At 37.0% G+C, this 14,245-nt stretch overlaps 1 protein-coding gene across 2 annotated transcripts in view; it reads right to left on the reverse strand.

Annotated features, from left to right (window-relative positions):
* The window catches only part of TGFBR1 (transforming growth factor beta receptor 1), a 65,420-nt gene that overhangs the window by 20,105 nt on the left and 31,070 nt on the right, over positions 1-14,245 (reverse strand). The window contains exons 2-4 of one of the 2 annotated variants that reach the window (XM_055146313.1): positions 12,371-12,616; positions 7,235-7,465; positions 1,265-1,495 (exon numbers count right to left, since the gene is read on the reverse strand). In XM_055146313.1, the coding sequence (XP_055002288.1) occupies positions 1,265-1,495; positions 7,235-7,465; positions 12,371-12,616 (708 nt within the window). Of the gene's footprint in view, positions 1-1,264; positions 1,496-7,234; positions 7,478-12,370; positions 12,617-14,245 lie in introns of both variants that reach the window. The other variant, XM_055146306.1, reaches the window with a different exon arrangement.

The following is a 14,245-nucleotide window of genomic DNA, read 5'->3' on the forward strand; positions in this document are numbered from 1 at the left end:
TGTCTAGGCCTATACTCAGCAATGCTGGACGAAGAGAGAAAGGTGGTTTGGGTGCTGGAGATCAAAGCCCAGGCCATAAAATAACTCCCCAGCCCAATATAAAATTGCTTAATAAAAAAATGTGGGAGGAAATTGAAATTGAGTAGATATTTGATGATACTGTAAACCCTGATAAATAATGGTAGTGTCATGCTTCATAAAAAATTACATAATATAAAGACATAAACTGTAAATATCTATGGATGAAAAGATGTTAGTGGGGATTGGCTACAACAAATTTAGATGGAGCAGTGTGGGGTGAGATCAGAGATCAAGTATGGCTATAGTGAGAGGATAATTCCTGGGGCTCAGGGATGAGACTCATTCACGACACCACTCTCATTTATTTTGGAAATTTTCTATAAATAAGAGGTAAAGAATAAATGCTTGTGATAAATAAGTATAATACTATATAGAAGAATGAAGAAAAATGACAAGATTACTCATATTATCAATAAGCACTAAACACTATTTTGAAGAAATAAATATCATAGGAGAAAATGAGATGGGAGTGGAGGAAAAAGATGACTACAGTTCTAAATAAGAAAGCAGTATTTTTTAAAATAGTAAAGACAGTAAATAACCCTGGATTCAGGGTATGGATCCAGAAAGTTGAGTTCTCACAGGAATTTCTAATAGAAACCGAAAAGATAGGAACTATGGACACAAGCAAGGAAACTGAGACTGGAAGTACAGCCTGAAGTCACAGCTTGAACTTCTATACACCTGGAAGGCCCCCGGGGCCCCTTTCAGCATCTCATCTAAAGTGGGGCCTCATGACTCTATGCCACAAGCAAGGAAATGTTTATAAAGATAATGGAGTTTATTTTATCTAGTGAGACTTGGGACTTGAAACACGGATGCACTGAGAGTTATTTCACATTTTTCCTATTCCCTAAATGACAGTACGGAAACAAAAGGTAAAAGATATCTAGACCCTATCCTGCCTCAAAATTTGGAGCAGCCCGAGTTGATAATTTTTTCTCTATTTTAACTATGCAATAACTAAGTGTCTAGAACCAAGATAACAAAACCAAAAAAAGAAAAGCACTCTACATTCCATGAAATAATCAAGTTTAGGAGCATGTCTTGAGTCAAGAAAATCTTTAAGATGTTCCTGCTTCTAAAAGCTTCTACTGCATTTGAAATAATGGATCTATGACAAATATCTATTTCTCATCAAATTTTACTGTTTATTATCTTCACAGAAACAAATGTTACTGACCTTTATTGTCGGCTGCTATAAATCCCAAGATGTTTTCATGACGCAACATTACAGTTTGATAAATTTCAGCCTCACGAAACCATGAACGTTCTTCTCTAGAGGAAAATATTTTAACAGCAACTTCTTCTCCTCTCCACTTTCCTCGCCAAACTTCTCCAAATCGACCTTTGCCAATACTTTCTTGTAACACAATAGTTCTTGCAATCGTTCTCTGAACAAGCAATGGCAAACCTTAATAAAAATAAAATAGTATCAGCACAATATTTAATATTTGTGTTTCTAACACAACGCCAGGTATCAAAGAATGACTCAGAAAGTCTCCTTAAGCTCCCCCTTTAAAAAATGTACACTCTCAGGGCTGAAGACATAGCTCAAGGGGTTGGGCACATGATTGGCAATAGCAAATGTTCAAAACCTGTGATCACATGGTCCCCCGAGCACTGCTGGGAGTATCCCCAAGCACAGTGCTAGAAGCCCCTTGGCACTACTAAGTATATGCCCCAACATCCCTCCCTCTCTCCCACTCAAATCAAATAAATTAAAACTTACAATCTGACTGGGCTTTAAAAGTTTGCAAAAACAGTAATTCATTAAAAAAAAGGAAAGAGGATAATATATAAAAGAATTCAGAAATTCTTGCCTCATTGGTAAAGGTAGGCTTTATCAAATAAACTGCAATTAGTTGGCCTGTAAAGGAGAGAAGCGAAAGATAAGAAAGGGAAGTGTTTAGGCAGAATGACAGTGCAAGCAAAGAGTGAAGAAGGAAAAGAATGAAATATATTAGGGAACTAACTGATAGAAAAAAGAAAGAGAATGTGTTGAGCTAGTAGTGAAAAGAAAATTGTCCTAGCTTCACAATGACCAATGAGAATTGTTAGAGACTTCTAAAGGGCCACAATGGGAAAAATATCTTTTTAAATCTTACTTTAAATGAACCTAAGGGGCTGGAGCAATAGTACAGCGGGTAGGGTGTTAACCTTGCACGTGGCCAACCCCGGTTCGATTCCCAGCATCCCATATGATCCCTTGAGCACCACCAGGAGTAATTCCTGAGTACAGATGAGTAATTCCTGAGTGCAGAGTCAAGAGTAACCCCTGAGCATGACCGGGTGTAACCCAAAAAGAAAAAAAAAAGATAACCAAAAATGGTTCTACTAATGGGAGAAGCATAAGTAAATATAAAAAAATATAGAATTCTGACCAAACTTTTAATAAGCAAAAATGATCACAAAAACAATTTCAAGAAAAGAAATTAACTTATTGAAGTGTTTTACTTATTTACTTATTGAAAGCAGACTGCCTTAGTTACACTGGTATCTCTGAAAATAATGCCTAGTAACATACCTCAATAACAAGATAGTTCTTTTTTTTAATCTTCACTAACTGAACTTCCCCTCATTGAAAATACATATTTTAAAATACTGCCACACTTCTAGAAAAGGATTTATTTACTTGACATTTAAACAATACAACATTTGGGACTATTCCAACTCACTTAATATCATATCCTCTGTGGACTCGGGACCTCATTTTAAATTATAGTGACACTAACAATAAAAATACCAGTGTATCATATGTCCTAAACTAGTGTTTTATTTATATAGTCTACTACACTTAAATTTGTGCAACTCATAATCTTTATTTAGGATTGCTATCTACAACAAACTAACCCAAGTAATAAAAGGAGCTATCTATTCTCTTTGGCTCCCTGATGTAAAATTCTTCTAAATTCAAAAGCTGTATTTACTCTGAAGTAATTAAATGTCTTTCTCTTTTTTTCTCTTTTCTCCAAGTTGCCCAAATGGGTCTTTTTCTCTCTTTGCTCTGTCTTCTTCACCTCCTACAGTTAGCAATTATAAATAATTATTTTTATTTACAAGGAGACTACTTAGTTAAATATACATCTGTAAAAAGTCCTTATGCAAATCAAGGAGCTCCTCTGTATTATGTATACTCATTTTCTAATTATGCTGTTTAGTAAAACTAATTTGCCATATTTCCTCAAAATCTTGAGCAGGGCTGGCTATATACCACATTACATTTAAGAGTCAATTTCATTTAAGATATTGAAGAGTTAATTTTAGGAGACTAATCTAGAAGTTAGAAAGGCAGAATAAATAAAGAAGGGGAATACATAAAGGGGAGTAAATAAAGAAGGGAAACTGCAAACTGCTAACAGGAAATATAAAAATGCCTAATGCATTCAGAACTCATATAGAAAGTGTGGCCAAGAAACTAACAGGGCAAGGTCGTTTTTTCTTCTTCATTACTGATGGATTCTAGATATATGGTAAAGTGAAAAGCCAAATCTAGAACTATCGCATCTATCTCTGGTTTCCACAATCTGCAGGAATACATGAGGATTTTTTAAAAAATAATCATCTCCAAATGAGGTTCTCGAACATTGTATGAGGGAAACACAAGCATAAAAATGGGTAAATTTGTAACTGTACCTTCATGGTGACTCACTAATTAAAAAATAAAATAATCAATGCTTTAAAAAAAATAATCTCCTAATGACAAAAATAAACAGGTCTAATTTAGAGCTCTATCTTCTGTTCTACTTTTCAGTACTTTCCTGGAGAGAAAATCTCTAAAGGGAAACAAAGCCCCTGACACCTCACATGCAGGAAACAACACAGGAATGACTCAAACAACATGTGTGCATTACAGAGCTCACAAGCATGAACAAGTTATAAGAATAATTAACCTGGAGTATTCCTTTCCAAAATGGGGCAAAGCACCACCAGGAGAGTGAACAATACAGGGGACAATAGCAGCCACAGGTACAACTTTCTGTTTGCTTAAAAGAAGGAAGATCTGGTGGGGCATACTGAGTAACTTCTTCTGAAAAGGGGGAGGGACAGTAGGTCAAGTAAGACTGAGAATCAGCGGTAAAAATTCACTCTTTCCAAAACTGGTAAACAAGTTCAGAGACACACATTTTGCAATCCAATGACAGCTTGACTAGGGGCAGAGACACAGCTGAGATTCAAATCCAGACACTTGCAATTTGGTTGCTTCACAAGGCCGAAGCTCTCCAGTGTTTTCCTTGCAGTCCCCACAGTCTTTCTTTGAGAGGGCATTCTCTCGGGTATGGTGATGCTAACAAGAAATAAACATAGCTGCTCCAACACAAACTGTTCCACTTTACCTTTTTCTCAGTGAGTGGAAGAATTAGAGATATAGCTTATGGAGAGTTTACTCAAGGGCACAAGTCACATGTAGAAAGTGGCATTTGGGCTCCATAAGAAGACACCAGGGAAATGAGTATTTTCTGCCACCAGTCAACGGGTAAGTGTGTCTGGGTAAGTGTGGAGACCATTCATTGAGCAACACAAAATAAACATTGCAGGCAAAGGTCTTCAACCAAGTTTTCTGTGGTACAGTGTAGCAAATTGATAGAGCGTGTCATATTCCCCCCTAGAATAGCTTTTAAATAAGAATAATACCTATCACTTGGACATAACTATACAATTTGCCAAGTGCTTTCACAAAAACATCTCATCTCATTTGAACCTCACAGCAAAATGATGTACACGATTCAGGATTCATTATTGTCAAAGTAAAGATTAAGTAAGATGTGTCACACCAGCTTCCTGTCAACACAAGAGCCTGCAGATGATGTAGATGATAACTTCCACAGGGCCAGGCAGGAGAGGAGGAGGGGAAGACTCAGATAACAGACTACCCCAACAGCAATAGAAATGTCTATAAAATGGAAAAAAAAAAAAGTAATTCCATTCTGTAATCCACATCCTAAACCTTCAAAGGCAAATAAAGGAGGTGTTCCTCAGAAACGAGCTGCCACCCAGGCAACAATTTCTCTGCGTCCTTTACAGACAGGCTTTTCCCCTGGAGGCCTGGTGCAAACTACTTTGCCAAGTGCATCAAGCCAGCATAATTTCCCATGGGTCTGAGTTTAGCAACAAGAGAATAGTTCCAAGAGACTTGATTCCAAACGATCAGTATCACTCTTGATTCTATGTAATTTTGGCCCTTATTGTAGATTTTTTTATTGTAGGGTGACTTCTAGAATGAGTTTGATCTTCAGGAACTTTTTAGCCTATCCCAGAATCAGAGTCACAAAGGTGCCCTAAGGCACCTCTCCAGTCCCCTACCATGCTTGTTCAAAGACTGATACTTTCAGAATTAAGGTTTTTCTATCTCAATTTTCTATGCTTCCAGTCTCACACCTGTCAAGAGACCCAGGACCCAGGCTTTGACGTAAGCGTATTTTATGTGCCCAAGGTGACATGTACAAAACACCATACTAAACATAGCCACTTTCTATAAAAGATTTCAGGTCATGAAATCAGTTTCTTCAACCTTAAATGAAAAGATCTCCACAGGGGGCCAGAGTGGTAGTACAGCAGGCAGAATGCTTGCCTTGCCTTGCAACTGACCTGAATTTGATCTAGGCACCTCAAATTGTTTTCTGAGCCTCAAGGAGTGCATCTAAAACCAATAATTTTTTTTTTTTTAAAGAAAAGATGTTCACACATAGCAACATATGCTCATTTCCTTAAAATAGACATTTCTCATTATATGGACTTTCTGGATCATCAGATGTGACTCTGTTTCTTAACCCCAGTCACCACTTCTGCTTTACTGTCCCTCTGTTATTGATTATAAAATTAGTGCAGCTTTCATTAAATACATGTATTTTCAATTCTTTGCTTTATTCACAAATCTGGGCCTTATTAAAATTTGATTAAGACGCTTCAGAGGAGGGACTGGTGCAATGGTACAGCAGATGGGGCCCTTTCCTTGCACACTATCAACTCAGGTTTGACCTCTGGCATCCCGTATAGTCCCCCCAAGCCCTCTAGGAGTGGTCCCTGAGCACAGAGCTAGGAATAAGCCCTGAGGACAGACTGCTTTGCTTCTTGCCACCCTGCAAAAAATACATTTCAAAGGATAATGCATCTCATTTAAAGTTTCAAACATTACCCTAAGTTCTTACTATCTTCAGTATCTGTTCCACATTTCTGATAAGGAAACAAGAGCCCTAAAAGGAAACATGGTTTAGTCTATGTTGGAGAGGTTGTCAATCAAGAACAAAGGTTACACTGCTATCTAGATCTGATTCCCAGTCAAGTGTTAAATTGCAATATTGTAGAATATAGAGGTCTTCTCTGCTTAGTATCCTTGCAAAGTACACAAAAGTAAAAAAATTAATCCCCTTCGTTTAAAACATGAAGATTTGCTACACTACAATTTACTTCAGTTAGATACATTCAATCTTACAATTCTCAGAATTGTGCATATTTTTTCTATCTTACAGTAATAAGAGAAATGAGATTACATATTATATAGCATAAATGAGAATGCTCTGAATTATATACAAACTCTGTGGCTGACTTTTTGATGTATTTCAATAATTAAGATTTTAAGTTTTGTATACTAAACCTCTTGGTTTAGTTCTTTGTTCTCCTTCTTGGAGAACCTGACAAGCTACCAAGAGTCTATTGCCCGCATGGGAGAGCCTTGCAAGCTCCCCATGGCGTATTCATATCCCAAATATAGTAACAGATATATACATACCTCTCGGAGAGCCCGGCAAGCTACCGAGAGTATCCCGCCCGCACGGCAGAGCCTGGCAAGCTACCCGTGGTGTATTCAATATGCCAGAAACAGTAACAATAGGTCTCATTCTTCTGACCCTGAAAGTGCCTCCAATAGTTGGGAAAGACGAATAAGGAGAAGCTGCTAAAATCTCAGGGCTGAGTGTAATAGAGATGTTACTGGTGCCCGCTCGAGTAAATTGACGAACAACAGGATGACAGTAATACAGTAATAATACAGTATTTCAAACCAGCTAGTCAGGTCTACAAATCTAGATCTTTGTTAAGCTTAAAGCTAGTGTTCATATTATACCAAGTTTTAACAAACCAAGTCAACTGGTTTAAGTCAAACAATACACTTGTTTTTAAAAGATTTAAGAAGAAAAAAAACCATTTACATTACCTGATCCAGAACCTGATGTTGTCATATCATAAATCAAGTCTTTTAATGTAGTACCCTCTGAAATAAAAGGACGATCCAATGAAGGATCCTCTTCATTTGGCACTCGGTGGTGAATGACAGTTCGGTTGTGGCAGATATAGACCAGCAACATGAGTGAGATGCAGACAAAGCAGACTGGTCCAGCAATGACAGCTGCCAGTTCCACGGGACCAAGGCCAGATGATGGCTTTCCTGGAAAAGGGCCTCAAGTGAAACAACAACAAATATGCTGTAGGTGGCATCCACAATTTCCTACCCCTTCATATCTCCTGCAGTTGGCCATTACTACCATTGGTCACAGAGCCTCGTTACTGCAGCTACTCGGGCTCCAACCCAGAACAAGTGAATCATCTGGTCTTTTCCCACTGCCCCTCCTTTTATGAATAATAAATCAACATCCACTTACTCTTCCTGTTGCCTGCATTATTATCTAAATAACAACATGGGTTACCAATGACATTAAAGGACCTACCTATTAATTACTCTCAGGTCTCTAAAGGAACTAATAATCTGGAAAAACTGCCATCAGTTTCTTTGTACAGTCGCTCCTTCCCACCGCCCTGTTCATGCTCAACTTAAAAGTAATTTTGGCTTATCTTATTTCAAGGTCAGACAAGAAAAAATACATAGCTGCAAATAAATTAAAAATTAAAAATTATTAGGCCAGAAAGATAGTACAGAGGGTAGAGTGTTTGCCTTGAAAGCTGTCAACCCAGGTTTGCTCTCCAGCACCCCATATGGTCCCAAGCCCCGCCAGGAACAATCCCTAAACACAGAGCCAAGAGTAATAAGCCAGTCAAAATAATAAATACAAAATAAACAAAATTAAAAAATAAAAATTAGCAAAAATGATGTATAGCCCCACAACTCACATTTTATTATTTTTCTATCAATTTTTTTCATGCAAAATACAAGCCTTACTCTATTTTAAAATTATAATTGTTTTTTGGGCCACATCCTGTGATGCTCAGAACTTAACTCCTGGCTCTATGCTTAGGGATCACTCCTGGGGGGTCTCAGGGTACCATATAGGATTCTAGGAATTGAACCTGGGTCACCTGAATACAAGGCAAGTGCTATAGCCCCTATACTATCTCTCCAGCCCCAGCTTTATTTTTAAAATAGCATTTGCATGTGTAAGCTTTCTAGTATATTTTAACCACGTGGATTTTTAACTCAAGGATTTTTTTCTTATGAACTCTCTTACTTGACATTTTGTGCTGTTCTGGGAACACATTAATTAGAATTATTTTAGCATTTATCCTGAACTTTACTGATTAAAACTTACCACTATTTCTTTCCTATCACATTTTCCCCATTCTTGAGATCTTTATATGAACTGATTTCTTATGATTAGAACTCAAAATAATTTCAAGAGTTTCTTTATGCATGAAATATTTAATCACTGAATAACAGCTATTGATTTTATATTTTAAAAAACTATTAGCTAGATAATTCTGGGTAACAGATTGAAAAATAAGATGTTTTATCAGCTTCTGGCATGTTAAAAAAAAAGCAGAAAACCTCAACTTTTTCCTTCCTGGAAGTAACCAATGTTCATCTGCACTAAAAGTGAATATATTTTTTCTCTTTATCCCTGAAATTGACACTGTTTTTCAACATATGCATTTGGGAAAATAATTTTCCATTAGTTTTTCAAATTTTTCTTCTGTCAACTCTTGCATATTCTTTCTGGAATTCTTATGTAGCCCATGTGAACCACTGGTGTCTATTCTGTATACTAGTGATGATGATTAAGCTTTTTCCACATGACCTTTTTTTGCCTGAGATATTTTTACATGGTCCCAGGTATATAATATCACTGTATCACTCTCATCCCATTGCTCGATTGCTCGAGCAGGCGCCAGTAACATCTTCATCCCTGTTGCATGCTATTGTAGCCCAATGGCGTCTGCTCGATCCAGGAACATGAAGAGCACATTGTTGTTACTGTTTTTGGCATATTGAATACATCATGGGTAGTTTGCCAGGCTTGACTGTACAGGCGGGATACTCTCGGTAGCTTGCCGGGCTCTCCGAGAGGGACAGAGGCTTTGAGCTTATATAGCTGAGCCAGAGGTGGTTTGTGGGTGTGTCTACCACATACCTAACTTTTGGCTGTTTAATATAATATAGGTATACAAATATTTACTGGTAATACATTATAAAAAAATTTAATTTAAAACAAAGTTTTGAAAGGTTAAATTCTTTTTGTGTGTGTCTGTATAAGAAGCTAAGCTCTCTATTACTTATTTCATCACCAATTGTCTTTTCTCTGAATTAAAATAAAATTCCTCAAAGTTATTTTGCCATAAGCCTGTCACACACTTGACTATGAAATTACAGTATCCTGGGGCTGGAGAGATAGTATGAGGGTAAGGCACTTGACTTGCAACTGGACAATTCTGGTTCAACTTCCAGAGCAGTATATGGTCAGTTCCCCAGAACAACCAGGAGTGAGTCCTAAGAACAGAGTTAGCAGTAAGACCTGGGCACTGGCAGGTGTGGCCCAGAGACCCAAAAAGTAAACAAATAAATTATAGCATCCAGTCTGCTCACTTGCAATACTGTATTTAAAAAATGATTCATCAATCAAGCTTTTCATTTGCATGTCATTTCTAAGCATAAAATGTACTCATTCCTTATAGAACTGAAATAGAGAAAGTTTTGGCCTATTATGTGGTCTGTTTGTCAAATGGTGACTTCTTTTCTGATTTCTTCAGTTCAGATCATTTCTTTTGAGCCACTGAAACTTCCCATTCTGTAATTTTCCTACTGTGTTTATCAGGGACCCAGGTACACTGATTTATATATGTTTGGCATTAAAAATGAAGTGAACACTTCACCAGGTTTTCTGAGTTACCATTCAGATATTTCATGTACATGGCACTAGAGTACAGTGAATAGGGAGCTTGCCTTGTACACAGATGACCTGGAATTGATCCCCAGTACCACACATGGGCCCTGAGCCCTGCCAAGGGTGATCCCTGGGCATAAACCCAGAAGTAGATCCCAAGCACCACTGACTGTGGCAAAAAAAAAAAAAAAAACTAGATATTTCATGCTAAAACAATGGAAATGAGAAATTCTGGAATTATCATTTTCTCTATCCTACTGGAAATGCAGATACCTACATGAAAAATCAGTCTCAGAGATCACTGCCCTGGGGAACTCCCCTGTCACTTGGAGTGTTTCACTTGCTACTTTCATTTGAACAAGGTGGAGACCTGCCTTCTCTATAACCAGTGAGCTAGCCTGACCCCTTGCCCCATGAGCTGCTATAAAGTTGTGCTTCGTACTTTAATTAGGATGGTGCTTGGACCAACTTCTAGAAAAAAACTGAGCATTGTGGTTTGCCTCTCTGAGCACTGAAACCAGGCACTAACTAAAGGGAACTGAAAGTCTGCTCCTATAGTTTGACCTTACTCCCAGTCCTTCAGCATAAGGTCTGGGTATAGAATTTAGAGGTCCTTTCACTTCTTGTCAGTCAATTCTTTACTACTCTGATGTTATAAATGTTATATATGTTATAAATACTGTATTATAAATTACAAAAGTCCTTCACAAATGTTGCAGGTGGCACTCTTCCATTAATTCAGCAAGCATCAATATAAGTTTTTCCCATTTTTCTTTTTCTTTGATCATCACAGTAGGCATATGAGATTTGCAGAAAATACATTTAAATACATGTGCTAAGACTGACATTTAAACCACAACCTTAACTAATCTAATCCTAACAAGTTATGTAGTTTTTTAAATCCTGAATTTGCCAGAATACTTTATAATATAATCTTTTTGTACAGCTTAATAAGTAAGCGAGCTTATTTATAATGAACTAAGCCATGGGAATATAATGCATAGCATGGTGACCTTAGTAAATGCTGCACTGTGTATTTGAAAGTTGCTAGCAGAGTAGATCTTAAAAGTTTTCATCATTGGAAGGTCAGGGGAAAAAGCGCTCATCACATAAAAATTCCTTTTTGTAGCTTGTTAAAGATTAGAGTACCTAAGTGGATTTTTGTGGTGAATATTTTACAATATGTACAAATATCTAATCACTAGGCTGCACACCTGAAACTAATTATTACTTCAATCACTCTTTAATAACTTGTAAGTCAGAAACTTATAAAATATTTTCTGAAAAAGAACAAGACAACAAATGTTGGCAAGAATATGGAGAAAAGGGGAACTTGGTATTATTACTGGAAATGTAAATTGATTGGTATAACCACTACAGAAAACAGGATAAAAGGATCCTCAAAAAATTTAAATGATAGTACATGGTCCAATAATTCCACATTTCGGTGTATATTTAAAAGAAATACCCACATCTATGTTCACAGCAGGCAACACTATTCACAACAGTAAAGATATGGAAACAACCTGAGTATCCATTGATGAATGAATGTAGAAAATGGGTTAGATTTAAGAATGTTAAAGGGACATAATGACCCTAGACTGAATGGTACACTAGCGAGGAAAAACATCAAAAAGACATTAGTAACTCAAAGTAATAAAACTGGATTATAGCAGACTACATAAAATATTGTATCTCTGTAAATTCTGTGAAACCTGATAAGTAATAAATGTATATGATGAGAAAAAGATCAATCACCCCAATTATATATGCATATATATCAACATACATATGCATATAAATAAAAAGATCCTATGGCAAGGTGTAGTTTAAAAATGAGGTATTGGGACTATTTAATGCTGCTGTTAAATCCTGTCCATTATAAATTGCCTTAAAAAGCGGGAGCTATAACAGGAAGAAGAAATTCATTCTGAAGACAAAGTAGCAACACTTTGAGGACATGAGCTTTGTCAGAACTTGCCCTTAAGAGGCAATCATTTTGGCAGGACAGACCTCAGAGAAAGTCTATCTTAGAGCTACGGCATCAAATATACACTTAAGAATCGGAATCTTGGCTACCCTTAGAACTCTGTAACTATGGACAAGTTCCTCCCTGCCTCCAAACTCAACAAGCTGGTGTAGTCTATTTCTAAGACACCTTTGAGTTCTAAAATCATACAGTGTAACTGCTTTTCTTGCAATATCAAAAACAAAACAAAACCCATTCTTATACAACTTACCAACAGTTGGTAGCTCTATTTTATTGCAGTGGTCCTGATTGCAGCAGTATGTTGTAGTAACAGATCCACTTTTTGAGGACGGTGCACATAGAAATGGTCTGTCTCGAGGAATTAGGTCGATTTCAGCTATACACATGCTATTGTGTATAACTCTATCTGTAGTCTCTGTGACAGAGACAAAACAAAGTCCATCTGTGACACAAGTGAAATTGTCCTTGGTACAGAGATGACAGAAACACTGCAATGCTGTGAAAGGAAAAGAAAAAAAACACAAATGAATATTTTTTTTAATCCTTTAGGTTAATAATTTGAAATTATCCCATATCCACTTGGACAATACATCCCTAGGCCACAGATATACTCAGTGATTGAATACATGCTTTGCATATAGGAGGTCCTGGAAATGGATCCCTACCACCACAAAAATAAGTAATAATATGCTCCTAATTCAATTATAATCAGAGTTTCTTTGCATTGTTCAAAAAAAAAAATCACTTTTTTTAAATCGTAGAAGTTTTAAATTCTATTGAAAAGTACAGAGACAAATCTGAACCCATGATCTCTAAAGCTCTTTTGCTTTCAAGTACAGGAAAAACTGTTATATGCAATTTTATCAAGGTAAGCATTTGTCCTCTCCTCAAAATAAGTAATATTCACATTCTTAATGGCTATATGTATTCTTTAGTTTTAAATAATTACTTTTTATGATATAACATGGTTAGATATTCATCTACTTCTAAATATGTGAATAATTTGCAAGAATACTAGTACTTACTATAAACTGGACATGTCGTTTGAGTGGACTTATAATAATAAACAAGGACAGATATGCGTTGAGTCAGATACTCTCTCTTATGTGAATCTTAAGAAAGAACCTATATTCTATCTAGGACTAGGGTACTTTCTAAGCCTATTATACAGTGAACACTCCAAGCATACCTGTAGCTATGATCTTTGTGCCTCAACTCTAGTAAGGAACTCTCTTAGGGAAGTCTTCCCTTAATCATCATTAACAACAGCCCATTCCACCATGTGAAGCACATGCACGCTCGCACACACACACACACACACACAATCCACTGTACTCCCCAAATAGGTAGTGTTTTCCCTGAAACTCACACGATTTATAGAAATTCCTTTTTCTCTCCCCTGCAAAATAAGCTCCAAAAATAAGTTTGGAGACTTATTTCTCCAAATTCATATCTAGTATACGCCTGGTATATAGCAGCATTCAAAAATACTTACCTGGGGCTGGAACATGTGCTTTGCATGCAGGAGCCCAGGCTCCATCCCCAGTACTCATGGTTAACCACACCCCACACACTACGTACTGCCTGGGGCAACTGTCAAGCACCAAGAGCAGATTCAGTACAGTCCAAAATCCAAAACCAAACCCAAACCAAAAACCTTGCTTACTTGTTGTTGTTTTTAAATCAAGCACTAAATAGGAACTTACATTTAAAAATAGGCACTTGCATACATTTCACTTCATCTCATGAAATTACAAAGCACAGATTAAGTCCTTCAGTCCAAATAAACTTTTTCTGATTACACAATGATTGACAAAAGAAGAGGAAGGGACAGTATACATGGGATGGTCAACTATTAGGGACATGGGAGATCTACAAAAACTAGAAGAATGACTGTGCAAGCAATGTGCTACAAAGGAAAAGGTTAAAGTGGGTAGGCCATGACTGCTTGAAACCCACACATCATCAAAAAAGACCAATCCCAAGGACTAGTCCCTGGGAGATGAACATAGACCTTTTAAAAAATTATCTCTGGGAGTGGTGGGAAGGATACTGGGATCATTGATGGTAGAGAATGGACACTGGTAGAAGGATGGGTACTCGATCATTGTATGCCTGAAAAACA

The sequence above is a fragment of the Sorex araneus genome, chromosome 1, assembly GCF_027595985.1.
Source record: "Sorex araneus isolate mSorAra2 chromosome 1, mSorAra2.pri, whole genome shotgun sequence".
Taxonomy (NCBI): domain Eukaryota; kingdom Metazoa; phylum Chordata; class Mammalia; order Eulipotyphla; family Soricidae; genus Sorex; species Sorex araneus.